The 20,336-nt window shown below is 41.8% G+C and overlaps 1 protein-coding gene across 2 annotated transcripts in view; it reads left to right on the forward strand.

Moving 5' to 3' along the window:
* The window catches only part of DYNC1I1 (dynein cytoplasmic 1 intermediate chain 1), a 295,343-nt gene that overhangs the window by 169,792 nt on the left and 105,215 nt on the right, over nucleotides 1-20,336 (forward strand). For both annotated transcript variants that reach the window (XM_060157069.1, XM_060157070.1), the window contains one exon: nucleotides 4,972-5,097. In XM_060157069.1, coding sequence (XP_060013052.1) covers nucleotides 4,972-5,097 — 126 coding nt within the window. The remainder of the gene's footprint in view (nucleotides 1-4,971; nucleotides 5,098-20,336) is intronic.

The raw sequence follows: 20,336 nt of genomic DNA on the forward strand, positions 1-20,336 counted from the left end.
CAGAATGGAACAGAGGGGAAAAAAGGAAGAAACGGTAAGATTCTTGCATAGCTTTGCTGTGACCTCTTGTACTTCTTAAACAAGAACACTTTAACTTTGCGATATTTGCAAAATATCCACCAAACATTATTCCTTGGAAGACATTTGGGTGCTTGGGGAATTATGTCAACTTTGCTATTCACTGAACATTGTTTAGCACAGGGGGTCAATAATACTGTCCACATATCACATGACAGATTTGGCAGACATATACAAAACCAGACTTATGATCTCACTCCCACCATGTATATTCCTCTCATATGTAAGTTGCATCCACTAACCTTGGAGTCATCCAAGATACAAAGCCAAGTCATTTTTTTTTAATTGAAGTAAAGTTGATTTACAATGTTGTGTTAATTTCTGCTGTACAGCAAAGTGATTCAATTATACATATATATATACATTCTTTTTATATTCTCTTTCATTATGGTTTATCATAGGATATCGAATATATAGTTTCCTGTGCTATACAGTAGAACCTTGGTGTTTATCCACTCTCTATATAATAGCTTACATCTGCTAACCCCAACTTCCTACTCCATTCCTCCCCCATCCCTCTTCAAGTAATTTTTGATAACTCATTTAATTGCAAAACCCAATCAAATTTACGGTAGCAAAAAGACCCCCACTGTGATCAATTCAAATCCACTTACATGTGGAGTTGATACCTACTTTATGTCATGGCCTCCACTTTGTGCTTATATTAGGAAATAGCTTCCTAACTGGTCTCCCTGCCTCAATTCTCTACACTGTTGAGTCATTGTAAGTACTTTTCCAGTTTACTATTTGTGAAGATTACTTATTTGCTCTCAGCGTCACCTTGAGCAAATTACCTTTTTTTGGCTTAAGTTTCCTCACTCATAAAATGATAATCATACCTAGCTCACATGCTTATTGTATTAAGTGAGTAAATGTATTTAAAACACTTCGAGTTTTAAAACTGTCTAGTATATAAAAAATACTCAATAAATGTTAAAGTAGTAGCAGAATTAGTAGTATTAGTAGTTGCAGAGTATGTCTCCCAGAGTGAAGTCTAAAATCATTAGCCTGTACTCAGTGACTTCTGTGAGGATGCCCTGAGGCATCTGCAGCCCTTGTATCTTTTTCATCTCTTCGTATCACCTGCCTCCCAGCCAGGTGCTATAACCTGCTGTCTCCTGAATATGTTCTCCACTGCATTAGTCAAGAAAACTTTACCCCTGGCTACCTTCAGGAAAAAGGGAAATTTATTCGAGAGCTGCTAGGGTGCTCAGGGAATCCACGGAAGAGATGAAGAACGGGGACTCAGGAGTATAAATCTGGGCAGCTCGAGAGGCTCCACCAATAAGATGCTTTCATAAGCTGACTCATTTGCCAGCCCATGCGTTCTGTGTCTCAGCTCAAAAGTTACAGTAGCCAAGTTAGAGAATGTGATTGCCCCAGCTGGGTCAGGTATGAACCCTGCAATGGATTAATTGGCCCTGGGAAGTTAGACACCTGTGTATTGAGGTAATCTCCAAAGATTGGGAGAATCACTGTGAACCAGGCAGACACCCAAGAGAGATTTCCTGCATCAATATTTACCTGGCTATACAATATTTACCCTCGTCTATACTCTCCTCTCACTTCTCTCCTAATCACCTAGCCATTTAACAGGGCCCAGTCAAGTCTCATTTCTTCTCAGAAGTCCTTTCCAATATCTCTCCCTACCATACCCCATTCCAACTAAAGTAGTTATTTTCTCCTCTGTGCTTTGATAGAACTCCTTTTGTCTCTCCATCTTAGCATGTTCTGCTCTTACATTTGTGTTGTAGTTATTCATACATGTGTCTCACCTCCCTCTGCTAAGTGATGAGCTCCTATAAAGCAAAGCATGTTACTGTTGAAATTCGTGTCCCCCATTTTACCTGGCACCAGTGCCTCTCATATGCATGGGGGGAGGGGGCACTTGACGCATGCCACACTGGGCTGGAAGGGACATGGTCTTTGAAACCAAATAGACTTCAAGCAGGGTCTCACTTTATCATTTATTAGCAACTTAACTTGGAACAAGTTCCTTACCCAGGGACCCTTGGCGGCTTTGTCTGTGGAAGTGGGAAAACCATTGCTTACTTGAGAGAATTGTAAGGATCAAATGAGTGAACATGTTCCCCAGCCCAGTGTCTGGCACATAATGGCACTTAAAACATGTTGGTTCCTTCCTCGCCAATAAATGTCAGATTTTATTTCTTTATAAGAAAAAGCAGCTTGAGAGCAGATCTGGTAATTTCCGGGTAAAATTCTCCTAGGTTAAATATTAGATAATTCAGCCCCGTGAGTAATCACAAACTTCCTAGTAGGTAATATTCCCTTTAAGGTAATAATTTTAACCTTTAAAGTTTCAATAATCGTGCAGAGATTTACTACTTTTTATTGGAAAATAAGAAAATATGATTAGTCATGTTCAAACAAACATACTAGAGGAGACTTTGAAATCACAAACACTTTCAAGAGATAAGAGTTAATCAGTATCTTTAGGCCTTTTGATCCTAGTTACAGATATTTCACCAAAAGCATTTCACTGGTATTTTACAGAAATTCTCCCTGTTTTCTAAAGGAGTTTTAAACCCAATAATGTAAAATATTTTTTTAATGAAAAAAGAAGAACTGCAAGTGGGAGCCAGCGATGAGACCCAGATGTGAAGCTGTGGGATATTATTCCAGACACATCTGGCTGTCCATTGGCCACTGTGGTAGTGGTGTTGATGTTTATAGAGTTGCCTTTTCACATGTGACATAGTTAAACTTCAGATGGGCAGTCTGGAGACTTCTGTGTTTATCTGGATGTTAGTTTCTTTGAATGGGCTTCGAATCAAAGGCCTTTCTTAACAGGCCTTTGATTCATCCGCTGAGGAGTGTTTTCTAATAAAGAATGATTACTTTCCCCTGGTGGCCACATACGTGTGTGTCGTTGTAGGCTTATACTTTCTCTGTACCAACTGGCGAGTTGTAACTCTCTGCAGCTTTCTTAAGTTGGGGGAGCTCAAAGAATGACTACAATCACATAGACTTAGGTTTAATTATTTTTGATAGAAAAAAAGTTGATGTTCAAATTTATACAGACAATCTTATGTTAAATATATGCAGTGTAGTGAAAAAGAAGGGAAAAATTACCTGTGAGCAAAGACTGATATGATCTGCTATAATCCTGATGCTATTTTTAACGGAGCTGCCTTATGGGAATCCCAGGTAGGAATGACATTTTCATGAAATGTGCTCTAACTCCTAAGTACCTGCCATGAGATTCAGCCTCAGTTTATTTATAACACTCAGCATAGAGTTCATGTACGGTGAGCAGGTATTTCTACTCACTGTAGAGTCCTCTTTGTTATTTTACTACTTGTGTTTCTTTTACTTGAGCTTTTAATTGTTGGTGTTATTTAACAACAAAGGATTAAAGATAAGGTCTTGCCGCCGAGCACAGGGTTACTAACATAAGAAAGAGCATTTGTAATTCAACAGATTTTGGCACAAGTTATTGTGCTAGGACTTACTGTACTCTGGATTCAGAGGTCAATAAAAAGTCCCTATACTCAAAGAGCTTACAATCTAGTAATAGACATAGACCAGGAGAAGCCGTAATACAGTTTGACAGGTGCTTTAATAGGGGGACACACATAATTGCTAAGGGAGCTGCTGAGAGGCAAGGAGGGGTGGTGGATAGTTAGATAGGATTGTCTGGAGGACTTGGTGCCTGCATCGAGTCTTAACGAATAAGTTAATGATGTAACCAACACAGAAGAGGCATTCCAATGAGAGTGAGTATCAGACTCGTGGTACAGTGGCTGTACCTATGAACCTCAGAACTAGCCCAGTGAGGCTGGGTCATAGAGTGGGGTTGGGAGGAGGGAGGGAAGGTTGTAAGAGATTAAGCAGAGAAAGTAGAAAATAACAGATGATGAAGGATCCTGTATGACCTGGATTTTATCTTGAAAGTAATGATGAGCCATTAAAGTATTTTAAGCAGAGGAGTGACTTAGCCAAATGTATGTTTTGTAAAATCATATTGACAAAGGATGAAGAGTGGAGTAGGTGAGGGGAAGGCATGGCGAGCCTGGAAGCAGGAAGCCATTTAAAAAACTGTTTTCATCCAGACAAGAAATTCATTTAGGAGCCCTCTGATCTTAAGGATAGAAAGAAAACATGCATTTGAATTACCACTGAGGAAGTAGTGAAACACAGTATATGAAGATGAGAAAGAGGGAGGAGTAAAAAATGAACGTGGGGTGTCTGGCCTGGACAGCTAGGTAATGTCAGTGCAAAGCACTAAAGGGATGAATGTTGGAAGAGGGAATGTTGAAAGAGCAGTAGGTTTTTGTAGAAGGCAACAAGCTCGCTTTCCTATGCACTGCATCTGACGTGTCTATGGACAGCCTTGAGAAATCCCCAGTAGCTGTAAAATCTGCACCTCAGAGAGAAATCAAGCCTAGAGATAAAGATTTGAACATTGTCAATGTATTAATGCTTATTAAAGCTATTGATGAGTTCACCCAGGGACAGTGTGTCGATAGAGACAAATAAGGGCAGAACACAGCCCCCCTTGGAATATAGGTAATAGAAGAAACTGTAGGGACTGAAAAGAGTGGTTTGGAAGAAGATCAGGAGAGAAAGATGTCATGGAAGCCAACACAGGAGAAAGGAGGGAGTAGCCCAGATGTCATATAACCCAGAGAGATCCAGCAGAGCATGCAGTTTAGTGGTCATTGGTGACTATGGCAGCACACGTGGAACGTTTGTTGGGAGTAGAAACCAGCTTGCAGTGGGTTGAGACGTGAAGTTGGTATTAAGTATGCCACAGCTTAAAAAGAAAGTTCCATTGAAAGTATGTAATATAGCATGTGTCTGTTGGAATAAGAATGTTTTCCTTGTGTTGTCATCTTGGCATAAGCCATCCTTGTGACCTCTTCCATCCAGTACCCCGAGCTGATGGTCGCTTCCTACAACAACAACGAAGATGCTCCCCATGAACCAGATGGAGTGGCCTTGGTTTGGAACATGAAGTTTAAGAAAACCACACCAGAATACGTCTTCCACTGTCAGGTAGGAGTCAGCAATGTAAAAAAAACTCATATCTCCTGTTAGACCAAATATAGTTCATGCTGCCTCGCATCTGTTTTATGTGGAGAGGAAGAACTGAGTTTAAAAATGGAATTGTTGACAACTTTGGAAAATTCCCCCACAGTAACCTAATGTCTGGGGAAAGTGGCAACCCTCTGCAAACAGTTCAGAAGCCTAGTTGGGGACTGTGTGTCATTTTCTTTCCATTTAAAACAGCCCCCATGAGGATGAGTTTCTAAAGACCTCGCACTTAGGAAGAAATCCGGGTGTACCACTTCCTCTGCTTAGCAGGAACGTATGCTTGCCCACGCTCGTGGACACCCTCAAAACAGTACCATTTCAAGTTCCCTCCTCTCTCTGAAATGCAGTTCAATGGGATTTTTGCCAATTTTAAGTTTACGGGTGCCATCTTGCTTTACAGGTAATAATACTTTTGTAGCCAGTTTAAGGGAAGATTTATCACTATCTTTCTTGAATTGTTGAGAAATATAGATACTGTTTCCGGTTTGCAACTAGTCTGGGATATTTTACTGCTTGTATCTGCTGACACATTGGTCTTCTCTTCCATTCAACACAATACAGGCTGAAATTATGTCACAGTTGCACACACTCGGCTTTGCCCTGTTGCCACGACTCTGCTGAAATAATAGGCCTTGGTAGTGGCCAATACACCAACCCCTTTATTAATGCCCCTCTCCTGTGATTACGCACAGGAAAATGCAAACAAACGGTTTAACTCAAAGTTTCAGTTCCTCAAATATTATGATTCAGAGGTCCTGAGTGGCAGATTACTCTGAAAACAGATACATTAGTTGAAGAGGGTGGGTAAACCTGTTGATATTTGGAAGCTTAGTGCCATTTTATATCTAAGAGCTGAGTATCTTTTTGAACTAAAATATGTTTAGACTTTAGAACATTATCAGATATAATTTGGGGAACAAGAGCTGCTGGAGTAGAAGTCCCAGCTTCAACCTGATTGAGTAACCTCTAACTCTTACCATGTTTTTCTAATTTGCTATCTTAAAAACAAGAAGTCCTGGTCTGCATAGTAAATAACCTTTATTTTTTGAACCTTTGAAATAAGAACAGTTTTTTCTTTCTTTTTTTTTTAGATTATCAAATTTGTCAGTCTGATATGCTCTTTCTGTAAACATAGAAGCACAAAATCCTAATTTTATTCAGTTTAAAGAGTTTTGCTGAATTACCAAGAAAATACTAAAAGGATTATGGGATAAGCAGAAGCACATTTTTTGAAAAACAGTGCCATTTAAGCTAGTTTGATATTGTATAAAGCATATATTGAATTTTTTTAAATTTAAGAAGTGACACTATATTCTTTTGGTCGAAGTACGTAATGTTTATCATAATTTAAATATTTTATTATATTAACTGACGAAAGGTAGCCTGTGGTAATAACAATTTGATAACGTGCTTAATATTCACAACACTGCACAGCAGCAGGTCAGTAGGAACTAATAATGCTGAGTGAAGAGGCAAATTCCAAAAGTCTTCGGAATTAACTGGAATTTTCAAATTATCTGTTTTATCACACAATGGTTAATACAAGTATTGACTGAAAGGAGCATTCTTTCATCTCCTGGTATCTTTGGGATCATTTACTAAAAGCTTCACCAAAATGCATTTAACCTTATTTTTAGTTGCCCCCTTAAATGCTCCTATATATGTGTTTTAGAAGATATACCCTTGATTTTTTTCTTTTTTTTAAAGTCAGAAGTACGCTGAATATCCTAACAAAAGATGCTGACTAAACTATCTCTGTATTCCCCAGATTCCTACTATTATCTTCACTTCATCTGGTGACCAGAAGCAGCTGGGGGTTCTAAACTCTACTAGCATTCTCACTGAGAAAGGGGAGAATTCTAATACTTTTAAACTTTGGGGTTAAGTGACATGTGCAAAGGAGCAGTCTACTGATTTAAATGTTAATCACATCGAAATACCTTCACACCAACATTTAGACTTGTATTTGACCAAAAAACTAGGGACTGCAGCCTAGCCAAGTTGACACATAAAATTAACCATCATACCTGGATTTCACCTCAGAGCAATCCAGGAAACTAATACCTTTCACAACTCCTAAAGTCCTACTGATTTCAGATCATTTTGGGCTAATAGGCAAATATACCTGGAGTGATCAACTTTGAAATTATTAGACCTTGAGTGGGAGCTTTCCTAAGAGGTGAGAAAAAAACAATAGTTTGAGGACATGGGGAATGTCTCTGTGACATTGATCTCTGAAAATAAAAAAGATGTTAACATGTTTTAAGAATCTACATTCATCGTGGTAAGCTCCCATAACTCCCTGGGTGAGAAACTGTGGCTCAGAGAGGCCATGAACCCGGGCAGGTGCCCGTAAATGGCAAAGCCAGGATTGAAGTCAGCTCATATTTACTCTGAAGCCTGTGTATTGCCTCCTGCTGCACTAGTCAGGAATTCAGCCAGTTAACACCACGCAGGTGTGTGGCATGGGGGTCTGGGGAGAAGTGAAGAGAGAAAAATGGAACAGAGATGTGTTCTCCATCTTACTTGATCATTGCAATCACCTGGGCGACTTTAAGACCTCCTGATGCCTGCCTTTCATCCAGAGATTCTGATTTAATTAATCAGGGGCACAGTCTGGTCATGTTTACAAAGCTCCCAAGTGAGTTGAAGATGCAGCAATAGTTGAAAACCACTGGAATGTAGAGGAGAGATGAAGAAAGGGGATGATAGGTGATGAACCTAGTTGGCTTCTTTATTTGGAAGTATGGCCATCATTCCTTTTTCCCCTTTGGCCCAAACTAGAGTGGCGTTTTTTGCCTTTGTTACTCTGATGCCTTCCCACCTGACCCTATTTGAGAAATTTCCTACCAACTCCCTTCCCCCTCCCGCTTCACCTCACGTGGAGGAGGTGGAGACCTCCACGCCCCACCCCTCCTCCCACACATACTTATTTCCTTGAGCTCACTTATTGGTGGGATCTGCTTCTGTGGTGGTCAGAAGACCCAGAGTTGTTTTTCCAGGAGTGGACTCAAGACCCCATTGAACACGACACAACGTGCATTGGACAGTGCCCTTTCTTTTGGGATAATGACACACCTTGCTGTAGTTGATCTCCGTGAAGTTCGGATCACCTCCAGGTAAACACCAGTGGCTGCCAAAAGAAAACAAAAGTGCCGTGATACCGAGTATGACTGAGCTGTTGGGAGGCCAAAGCAGGGATAACTTAGGCAGCCAGGGAAGATGTAGGTGACTTAGTGGATGTTGGTGAGGTGGAGGGAAAAAGTAGTAAGAGCAGTTTGGTTACCGTGCACTAACCATGGTAGTGCAGGGGGGAATTTGGAGAGCCCACAGAACTAAAATAGACATGAGAAAAACCAAAACCGCCGCTCACTGACCTATCACTTTTCTTCTTGTATCCTTCCTGTTGGTTGGTGAAGCTTATTTACTACAATTGGTCCTTTCCAGACATTATCTCACTGAACTTGGGTAGAATGAATGTGCTGCCACATTCTCCTATGATGTTGCAATAATTTCAAAATTCGTTTTCTTAGTAAGAAAGAGGACTGGAGGTGAGGAGCTACGGGTGCCTTATGATGTTATCATTTTGGAAGAATCACATTAGCTAGCCATTTCTTGCTGATCTCTTGATTCTTCATATTTTTCGCCAAGTGTATAGTTGCAAACAAATCCTATGGCTCAGAAAAGCATCGTTTCAGGCCCTAGAAAACAAACGCACAAGACGCAGCTATCAGTTCCGTTTTCCTTTGCAAAGACTGACAGGCTTTTAGCCTAACGGTAAAAAGATTGCAGGAGGAAGGCTCCTCTCTCTCTACTGAGAATATAGCAAGGCCAAGTACCTTCCACTTTCGTGGGCAGTTTTCTGTCTTTACTAAACTGAATGTTTAGTGTGGGCTCTGGTCCTGCATTTTCTATTTTCATTTCAATGAGAGCCATCCGTACTTGGAAAACATCGGCAACTCTGCATAGAAATCAGCCACTCAGCCCCACCGCACCATCTGGCAGTGCTCCTGCTGTCTTCTGTAGTGGCTTCCACACACTGTCATTAGATTATGTGTCTGACCACCCTGCATTGCTTACCCTGGTGTGGTCTTTCTCTTTTAAATGCAATGAATAGAATCAGAAATATATATCTTAGAATTATCTGCATTGAGGTAAGTGGAAAAGCTATATTTAGAGGCTTGGCTTGGTCAGAGGTTTTTATTTTTTTCCTGATTTGGTTTCTTTGTTCTTGGCATTCGCTTTTTGAGGATTATCTGACAATGACCTGAAACTGACACAGACCTGAAGCTCTTCTGATTTCGGGGGTGGGGGGGTGGGGGGGGAAGCAGAATGTGAAGTGAACGAGCCTCATTTGTGCCAGTGTTTAAAATCCTCAGCTGACTTTTCCCCCTGTGTGTGGCTTCGCTTCTCATTAAGATTCTATAAAGGTTACAGGTGAGATTGCAGCTACAGCGTTAGCCATCCAGTACTCGGTTTGGTGTGAGGTGCCTGCTGACCTCATCATCCCCACCCTTGCTGTGAGGAGTGATGGGAACCCGGGAGAGAATGTGGGCTGCTGGTGAGGGGAGTGGACAGAAAGGCAGGACTGGCAGCTCTGTTCCTAGCGGACCACACTGCTGAGTGACCCTGGGACAGTTGTTGAGGCATTGTTGTCATGTCGTGGAGAGAAGACTTCCCCTAGTCTCTGGTGGAACTGTGAGGTTTATTGCATTAAACTTGATTTCTTCTCCCATCAATTTTTGTTCCTCCCCCGGCTCAGACTGTGGGCTATAATCTAAACGAACAGAACAGCTATGGACACAAAGATATAAATTAAATGAATTTTCCTAGGTATATTATGACCAGCGAAGTGTTAGAATTTGACTTGAGGATTCTTTTTTTTTTTTTTTGTGGTACGTGGGCCTCTCACTGTTGCGGCCTTTCCTGTTGCGGAGCACAGGCTCCGGACGCGCAGGCTCAGTGGCCATGGCTCACGGGCCCAGCCGCTCCGCGGCATGTGGGATCTTCCCAGACTGGGGCACGAACCTGTGTCCCCTGCATCAGCAGGCAGACTCAACCACTGCGCCACCAGGGAAGCCCTGAGGATTCTTTTTAAATTAAAGGACAGGTAACATCCTTACGGCTTGACTCTGATTTTTTTTTTTTTTAAGAAGTCATTTTCTAAGCTTTTCTCTTCAATGTGGCAAGGAGTGATTACTCCGTAGAGGTCGGAAAAGAGAAGGGATGAATGAATGGAAAGTTCTTTGACAACTAGGGTTATGTATTCAATATGAGTTCCTGGGATGACAAAGTGAGGGCACATGATAGGTGCTTAGTAATTGCAGAATAAACTCCACAGACAAGGCCGTGCTAAGTAATGGAAGACCTAGTTTTCAAAGGCAATGCTGGGTGGACTGCAGGCTGGAGAAACCCAAAAGAGGAAACCTCACTGTTGTTGTATAGATTGTGATACACGTTTCAAAGTACACAATTATGGATAATTAAGGAATACATGCAACAATAAAGGTAGAATTAAACTCTTACATAAAAGATGCAGGTTATATGGATCAGACAAGAAGAGCAGCACAGCAGGGCTATTTTGCGTCTTTAGGAAAAAAGAAAAGGGAGTTTACACGTACATGCTGAAATGAAATGCAGACACTCGGAAACACTTTTTTTTATGCCGATTGAGTATGACTGGTCCGACGAGGCTTGAGCTAGACACTGATTGTTATTAAACCAAACAGCAGGAACTTCTTTTTCTGTTTTGGCTCAGGAAGCTGGAAGCAGAGAAACTGCCTTGCCAGCTCTCATTCTTTATCTGCCTGCTTTCTAGAATCTTCTCCAAAAATTAAGAAGAAGCAAAACTGATCATTGGGACACACCTAGGGAGATTAGAGTTAGCAGCAGCATTACAGCCAACAGGTTGTATCAGAGACGATTCCTCATCTGGAAATAGCAGTGAGGGAGCTGTGTACCTGACACGTGACCAAGTGAGCTATTAGATGCAGGGGATGCCATGAGAGTCCACCTTTGAACACATTGTTTTTAAATTCAAGCTGAAGTTTAACATTATTACAAAGCTACCTAAGACTTAAGAGCGTTTGGTCTGCCCCATTAATGTGCAAGGGAGTTGGAGGCACAGAACCCAACACTGAAGATTTTATTCAGTTCTCGAAATGCCCTTCCCTCCTCTTGCCGTGCCCTGTGCTAAAACGGTCTGAACTGGGCTTTCTGTGGTTGTGCTTCATCGAGGAATTGCCCAGTAATTATTGATGCTGTGCATCGAGCTCCAGACAACAGCATGAGCAAGGTTTCCGGCCTGTCACTCCCCTTGTGCTCACCACCCTGCTACCTGGCCATTGACTGAGGTCACAAGAGCTTGGTCTAAGGGAAATGGGTGTTTTCAGGGGTCTGGGTTGAATACCAATGGGGTTCTCCTTACCTCTTAGGATTATTGTGAGGATAAAAGAGATAATATAGGTGTGTTAGTCTGCTCAGGCTGCCATAACAGAATATCATAGACTGGGTGGCTTAAACAACAGAAAATAATTTTCTGACAGCTCTGGAGCTGGAAAGTTCAAGATCAAGGTGCCAGTCATTTTGGTTTCTGGTAAGGACTCTCTCCCTGGCTTACAGACCACTGCCTTTTAGGTATGTCCTCACATGAAGATAGAGAGTGAGCTCTTCTGATGTCTTAATACCATCACAGGGGCTTCACCCTCATGACCTCATCTAAACCTAATTACCTCCCAGAGGCCCCATCTCCAAATACCATCACATTGGGGATTAGGGGAACATAATTCTGTGCGTAGCAGTAGGTGAATATGCTTTGAAAAGATAAAAGTATTCTCTTTACACTTGGTTGTTTCCCTATTACCGCATTTTAGTCCATCCCATGGCAGGAAGCTTAAACTTTGGTATTCTTATTTTCCTTGCTTGAGTATTTTGCAAAGCAGTTTCACCTAACTTAGATTCATTCGTTCAACAGACATTTATGGGGTACCCAGTATGGCCAGGTCCTCAAGCAACAATAGGCTAGAGCTGAGAAGAGGCTGTCCCCTCTCCACAAGAACTCTTCAGTTTGCCCCCATCCCTGCCATGCCCTAGTTGTTTTCTAACAAGTACAAAATAATCTCAGTATTTTGATAACTGGTACTGTTGTATCGGTACACATGGCTGAAGTAGCATCCTTGCTATTTCTGCTTCCACCGTGTACTGGGTACAGATGCATTTGCTTCCATGCCTTAATTACTTACACTGATTGTTTGCCTCAGGCACAGGCTACATAACGGAACCCACTGGTCTCTAACATAGCTCACATGGCTGCACTGAATTCTGTATAGACTCGCTGGCCATTTGCCACGCTGGACTCACTCTGTAGACCTTGAAGCAAGAGTAAGGAAGATGGGGCTGACCAGTGTTCTACTTGCAGCTAAGACTAGATTAGCATCTCTGTTAAGAGCTCTCTCTCCTAAAGACTTGGGTCCAGGCCCCCCAGGTGGGGCTTCCATCTTCCATCCTCTGAAATCTCAGATTGTGCTTTTCCTTTATCCTACATTTTAGGCAGGAGCAGGTTTAAATTATACCAGGTGGTCTAAAAGGAAAGAAGTCTCAGAAAGGCAGCCCTGTCCCTCAGAGGTGTGGGTGTGGAGGAACCCATTCCAGGAAAGGAAACAGAAGCCAGGAGTGGACTCTCATGGTACCCCAGATCATGTTAGCATCTGCCAGGAGTGTTCTAGGATGCCACCACCTCTGAGTGAGTGCCTGTGCGTTTTTTTGGCGTCCTTACATTCTAGGCACAGACTCACTCTGGATTTCAGGCCATCTACTTCTAAAGAATAGACATTTTTCCCCGTTATAAACTTGCCCCAAACCTTCTACTTTGTGTCTAATTTATTTCAGACAGTGGCTCAACAAAAAAGCTGACCTTTCCATTCTTTAACTTTTGAAATTATTTGAAAGCATTATTATCAAAGAGAATTTGTGGAAGGAGAATCATCCTTACTTCCGGGGAAAGTTTTTTTTAACCTTTGTTGTGACAAGTGGTCCACCCTTTGCTTTTAGCATGCTTACATCTGATTTATAATTTTTTTTTAAAAAATTTATTTATTTTGCCTGCGTTGGGTCTTCGTTGCTGCGTGCGGGCTTTCTCTAGTTGCAGCGAGCGGGGGCTACTCTTCATTGTGGTGCGTGAGCTTCTCATTGCGGTGGCTTCTCTTGCTGTGGAGCACGGGCTCTAGGCACACAGGCTTCAGTAGCTGTGGCACATGAGCTCAGTAGTTGTGGCTCACAGGCTCTAGAGCGCAGGCTCAGTAGTTGTGGCACATGGGCTTAGTTGCTCCGTGGCACGTGGGATCTTCCCGGACCAGGGCTCAAACCCGTGTCCCCTGCATTGGCAGGCAGATTCTTAACCACTGCACCACCAGGGAAGTCCCTGATGTATAATTTTTAAATGATGTGTTCATTAGTAGCCAAAGAATTAAACGAGATGTTGCTTTTCTTAGGTGAAAGATTTAGCTTAGTCAATTTTTTATTGTAATCTCATAAATGCATTGAGTTTGTCACATGCTACAGATCATTGTTGCCATAATCATTTTATATTTATACTTTTTGTAGTTGCTCTTCTCTAAAGTTGATAAGTTTTCTCCTTTTGACTTGTTTTAAAAAGTATTTCCAGCATCTATGTACAATAAGGTGTGTTCTTTGCTTCTTGAGAACGCTGTCTAGCATTATGTTGAATAGTTGAAGTTAAATGTATTCCTTATACAAAAAAACCCTTTATTTCTTTAAAATAAGTTTGTTTTAAATATGGTCTTCTGGAAAGAGAAAGGGACAAGAGCAAAAAGTGTCTGCACGCACACACCCAAGACTCTAAAATCCTAGTCAAAAGCTATATTTTATAAAAGAGAATTATAGTAATGTTGATGGTTTGCCAAAACCTCAAGCAGTGACAAAATCCACAGAGTGTCCTGGAAGGGATGCCTTTGCAAAACCATGCCTCTCCAGATGGTTTGGATTAGAGATGTTTAAAAACACATGGCAGCATTAGTTTGGTTTAGAATTCATAGTTAATTCAGTAGATAAAATAATGCAAATTTGAAACCCTAGCCTGTGTATCAGAAAAATCATCAAATCTTATGATTGCTCTTAGGGGAGGTTGGTATGTGATGTGTTGATTTTTTAAATGATCTAATTGAAATAATAAAATTAAGAAGGAATAAAAAAGATTGAAAATACAGGAGTCTAAGGAAAAACTTTTCTTCTCTGCAGAATATTTATTCCTTTAAGCTGTCATATCCAATCAATTTGTATGGGATTCGACAGCCAATTGTCATTTCCTGAGATAAACTATGTAAAGAGGTTGTGTTACAGAGGCAGCATGAAAAAAAAAATGGAGAAAATAATTCCAGAGCATGATGCAGAGAAAGACCAAAATGTCCTTAGAGTCCACAAAGTGTGGCCAGGATCCCCTCACCTTGCGAAGAGTAACAGATAAGCAGCTTATGCACAGGTTTTCCCTTGGGCTTACTCAGCTTTTCCCCCTGCACGTACTATTTCTAAAGGAAAGTACTCTTGGTCTACATTATAGTAAAGTATTTTGCTGTATATGTGGTTTTTAATCTTGGTAGGGACTCTGTGTGAACAGTGATGTCGCACACTGTGTTCTCTGGCACGAGATGTGTAACAGTTACCCCAGGGCCCCAAAAGGCTCCATCACTAAAAGCCCGGCTCCTACTGTCCGCTTCCTTATGTCTAAAATCAGCAGTATCCTACCCTCTGATCCCACAGCTGGGCAGCCGGCAAACAACTTCTGGAAAAGAACTTCTGTGTGGGAACGAAATTCATTTAGTGATGTCTGTTACCATGTGTGCTACCTGCAGCACAAATAAAAGCATTCAGCTGTGTTAAAATTGGCACTAGAAGAATGTTCATCCAAGAGCCTTTCAGAAAATACAGGACAAAGTTTCTACAAAAATAGAGCCAGAAGTTTTCAAACAACAGTTGATGGGCTTCTAAGGGCTTGCCCTTAAAGGGGGCTCAGTGTTTCATTCCCCCAGAAAGGAACACGTTTTGGCATTTTCTAGGTATAAAAACTAGAATTGTGGCTTTTAATGTCTGGAAAGAGCTCCACAATCAAAGCAAATGTGCTCCTTTAGCCGCAAAGTAGACACACACACCCTATACACACATACAAAGAAAAATGTCGGAGAGTGGGCAGATCCTGTGAACAGAATCTGTGTGGGCTCATGGAGATTTTCACAATTAATTTAACTTTGTTTTAGCAACAGAGACATTGTATTAGCCAATCTTAACTACTGATCCAGAGTTCTGCATCCATACTCACTTAATATTCGGAACCAGAGATTGTATTTTTGTTTCATCTTCTAATAGTTTTTTTTTTTTTTTTTTTTTTGGCGGTACGCGGGCCTCCCACTGTCGTGGCCTCTGCCGTTGCGGAGCACAGGCTCCGGACGCGCAGGCTCAGCGGCCATGGCTCACGGGCCCAGCCGCTCCGTGGCATGTGGGATCTTCTTGGACCGGGGCACGAACCCGTGTCCCCTTCATCGGCAGGCGGACTCTCAACCACTGTGCCACCAGGGAAGCCCTTCTAATAGTTTTTTAAATAGCTGGGATTTGCCTTTCCATTTCAGTCCGGTTACCATTATAAGATAGGCTAACCGTGTTCTGCTGTATTGGGTGGGGAGGGGATTGGTTTTCATTTTGTTTTTCGGGTGTTTGTTTCTCATATGAGTTAATATTTTGTCCACGAGATCTAGCAATATGTAGAATTGTAGAATCTGAGGGTTTGGAGATACCTTCATGGTTTTCTGGACCAGCCACCTATTCATGCCTGAATTCTCTTGAATGGTTCCTTCTTCCCCTGCCAAGTCATCATGTTGCCTTGCTTGAACATGGCTCACGCTCCTGACCCAGGGCAGACCGCCCCGTCTCTGGCCAGTGCTGCAGTTTCCCAGTGAGCTTGCTGCAGAATGACGTTCCACCCTAAAGGACTGCTCGTCACAGACAGGCAAAATCACCTTGGAATGTCAAGGGAAGCAAGTCCGGGAGTGGGGCAGCAGGCTTTGGTTTGCTTTGGGAGTGGGAAAGCACTTAAATACAATACTGCCTGTCCTCCCCCTGCCCCAGCCTTCTCATGTGTCTCTCCATCTTTGTCCTCACCTGCTTCCTTTCACATCGTGTCATCAAAGGCATTGACAACATGTGTCAATCTTATTGCCATTAAAATTCTTGAAAAGACTTCCCTTTGGAGGAAGGTGCTTAGGAAAAGCTCTCCCTGCTGCCCACCAACCGGGTTGTACCTGTGCTCTACCTCCTTCCACCTCCCCCACCTGCCAAGCCACACTTCTGATCATGCCCTATACCTGTTTCATGGCACGCGCAGGCTCAGCGGCCATGGCTCATGGGCCCAGCCGCTCCACGGTATGTGGGATCTTCCCAGACCGGGGCACGAACCCGTGTCCCCTGCGTGGGCAGGCGGACTCTCAACCACTGTGCCACCAGGGAAGCCCCACAGCACTTTCTTTAATATGGTCAAATTGTGAGGACTTGCTAAATTTCAGAACTCGATTTCACCTGATTTTCCCCTTTAGATAGCGAAAGTTGCTATGACAGGCTTAACACAGACCTCCTGCCTTCAGAACATTACAATATGTTCTCCCCTTTGTAAGAGGGACATTTGAGCCAAGTTCTATAAAACATCACCAATTCGGACAGCTTGGAGAAAGGAGGCCAGTTCTTAAATCACATATGGCTTGCTAGAGGAGACCTGGATAACTAAATGAATTTTTTGAAAAGCTAATAATCATACCCTTCAAACTATCCTTTGTACAAATAGTAATTTTCATATACGTTAGGTCCTCTGATATATCTGCTGATTTGGGGCATTGTTACTCTTGGTGTTAATATATTTTTATTTCTGTATGTGATAACCTGAACTAGTAAACAAACATTGGGGGCCTGATTGCTTTAATGAGCAGTTAAAAAGGTTTTGTTGTTTGTATATGATGGTTTATATTGGGCACATATGAAATGCTTGAGGGACTTAGAAACTGTTTATTACCCCACACTATTCATTTCATTAGCAAGTAGTATTTTTCATAGACAGTATAAAGGGAAACCAGTTAGCCTCTATTATTCTGTAATAATTTCACAGCTAGTTAGGTAGTTCTTGTGTTCTAGAAACAATGTCTTCTCAGACCCATATTATTTCAAAACCCTTACGGATATGTTGTCCATATCATGGAAACTTATCCTTAGAGAGCCAAGACTGTTGAATCTTGCCTATCAGTGGAATGAATTCAACCCATAAGTATCTTACATTGCTGCTCTCAACTTCAAAACTCCTCTACAGCAAGGAAGGATATAAATGAGCAAGAAAATCATATATTGCTATTCTACATAGTTCCCACTGAAAACCTTTAATGAGTATAGATGTGGGTAGTTCATATCAATAATGTTTGGGAGCATAATTCTGAGAAAGCAGAGAGCTGCAAAATATGGTACATTGGGGAGAATGAAAGTGCAGAAATAGGGCAAGTCTTTTCGTTTTTACCTGCAGAATACAATTTGCCACACCCCTCGGTTGATGGCAGGTCAGCCCAAAGAATAGCACTATAGCACTGTAAGCATCTGTACAGCATATATTTTTTAAAAGACCAGTGGGGGCTTCCCTGGGGGTGCATTGGTTGAGAGTCCACCTGCAGATGCAGGGGACGCGGGTTCGTGCCCCGGTCCGGGAAGATCCCACATGCCGCGGAGCGGCTGGGCCCGTGAGCCATGGCCGCTGAGCCTGCGCGTCCGGAGCCTGTGCTCCACAACAGTGAGAGGCCCGCGTACCGCAATAAAAAATAAATAAATAAAAATAATAAAAAATAAAAGACTAGTGGATTTTTGCTGCCTAGTTCACATGCATCAAGGTAAGAAAGATGATCCCTTGGAAAACAGGCAATATCAGTTAAAACAAAGTTTGGTATAAATGCTAAGACCTATATTAGAATTTTTTATGCCCAAAGCCTGATTACTTGGAGCCTGAATTCTATTCTCTCTCTCTGGCAGTGAGCCTGAGGGGCCACGATCCATTTCACTAGTTCAGCTAGTTCAGTTACCACCTGTGTTCCAACAGTGAAGTCAGACCAAGAGGAAAGGCAGCTCGCTGGGCTGCTCAGATCCGTATCCACTCAAGCCGCTCTATTTATTATTCCACTAGGGAATGCTCTGCCCTTGAAGGCTGATCCGATGAGGGTGGGATCGCAGGCAGCAGGTATGCCATGAACAACAAACCCATATTTTTAACATATGTTTAATTTGAGTAACTCTCCTCCTTTAAAATACCTCTTGATTTTAAATCCACATCCTGATTTGCCCACTCTTGTTACCATTTTCTGCTGCCTGTTCTGAATTAATCCTTTGAGGTGGTCATTCCCCGGAAAGAAAAAAGGAAAATGAGAACAGAGATGCAAAGTTGGGAATGTGAATGAAAGAGAATGGCAGAGGGAAGGGGATCATTAAGTAGAGTCTGTTTTCATGAGCTAGGTTTTCTTTGAGCTGTGGAAGACAGGAGAGGTAGAGGAAGAAGAGAAATACAAGGAAAAGGCACTCAAAAGGTTATCCGTTAATATCCCTACTGAAGAATGGAAATCATTTTTGCAATAGAGCTCAATTTACAAAGATTATTTTCATTCTCCGTCGTGCTTCATCTCAAAGAATTGATATAATCTAAAAAGTGGTTAAAATTATTAAAATAGTTTCCATAGCAGAAAATTAAATGATTTTACTAACTGTCAAAGTCAGTGTTTAAACTGAGATAATTTGAATTATATTTTATATAGTGATCATGTCACTGGGATGTCTAAACATTCTTTGTAAAAGTAATAATCCCTGATTCTGATTTTTCATCAACAGAAAACTGACTAAAGGTTAGAAATATTAGCCACCAACTGCTGTTATTTGTAAAACCTGCAGCGAAGGCTGCTTTTCGTGAGGAATTCTGAGTTAATAATTCCCAGGTGAAGAATGTATTTTAACCCTTTAAGGAGGCTTTCTACATTTTTCTCAGGTATATTTTCAGATCATGAAAGTCCTTCAAATACTTGATTTAGATTATATTTTAAAGTGCAATAGCAATATCTTATGCTATTAAATATATTAAAGTAGCAATATATTATGTTGCTTGATGTCATCAAATTCATTGTCCCTATTTCTGTGTATTAATCTACCTACCTATCAAATCCCGGGTTTTTCTAAGCCACACCAGACTGGTTAAATGAGGTCTTGTTTATAATATAAACTGTATTTCTATAATTCTCATCCCATCTGCAATTTGAGATTTCCAGGTTCTTCAAATTCTCTCACTTTTTTTCTGGAAGCTTCTAGAAGTTGCAAGTATATGCATGAATAAGGTTCCACAGACTGCCTGTGACGCTGAAGGCAGCTGGCTGGAGCTCCAGCACCCAGGCCCCACCACCTTCCCCTATGCTCTGACCCCATCAAACATCTCAGGGGTGGCCCTCACTCCCTCCAGCGTGAGCTTCACAACCATGTGCTGGTTTCTATTGCTGCAGCATCATTGTTGCTGCCATGCTTCAGGGCCCTGAACAGCCCAGTGACTTCTAGAACTGAAGCCCGTCAGGTCAGGGCATGTTCCGTAAAGAAGGAGACAGAATGATTTTCTCCCCTAAGTGTGTATTCTTTGTGTCAAGGAAGCCTAAATATGGCAAGCTGGTACCCCACTCTCTCCAAAGTTCCTCATATATACAGTCTTTGTATTTTACCAGTAGCACCCTAATGCCAATAGAGTTCTGGTGAACCTGTCCCCATTAATCTGCTATTCACAGCTACCCAAATGGTGAACACTGCTTAGGCTGAAACCTGACCACCTGTTTTATTTTATTTCAAGTTTGAAATACGGTCATCTTCAATGATGGGACAGTCTGCATTTTTATGCAGAAGAATTCAACAGACACTTACCATGCCTAGCACCATGTAACCTGCCTATGAGGAATTTATCCCTCTTCGCCTGGGTCACTAGCAAAAGTGAGGGATCTGAGGTCACTGCAATCTACAAAACTGAAATAATTGGGGCATATTTTACTCAGAACACTCCCACCGTGGTGTCACCCGACTTAGGACTTAGTGTGAAAGTGGAGTGGAGATAGGAATGGTTAGGTTAGTTTGTGGAAAAGGCCTTTGGAAAT

Source organism: Lagenorhynchus albirostris, chromosome 8 (genome assembly GCF_949774975.1).
Source record: "Lagenorhynchus albirostris chromosome 8, mLagAlb1.1, whole genome shotgun sequence".
In the NCBI taxonomy this organism is placed as follows: Eukaryota; Metazoa; Chordata; class Mammalia; order Artiodactyla; family Delphinidae; genus Lagenorhynchus; species Lagenorhynchus albirostris.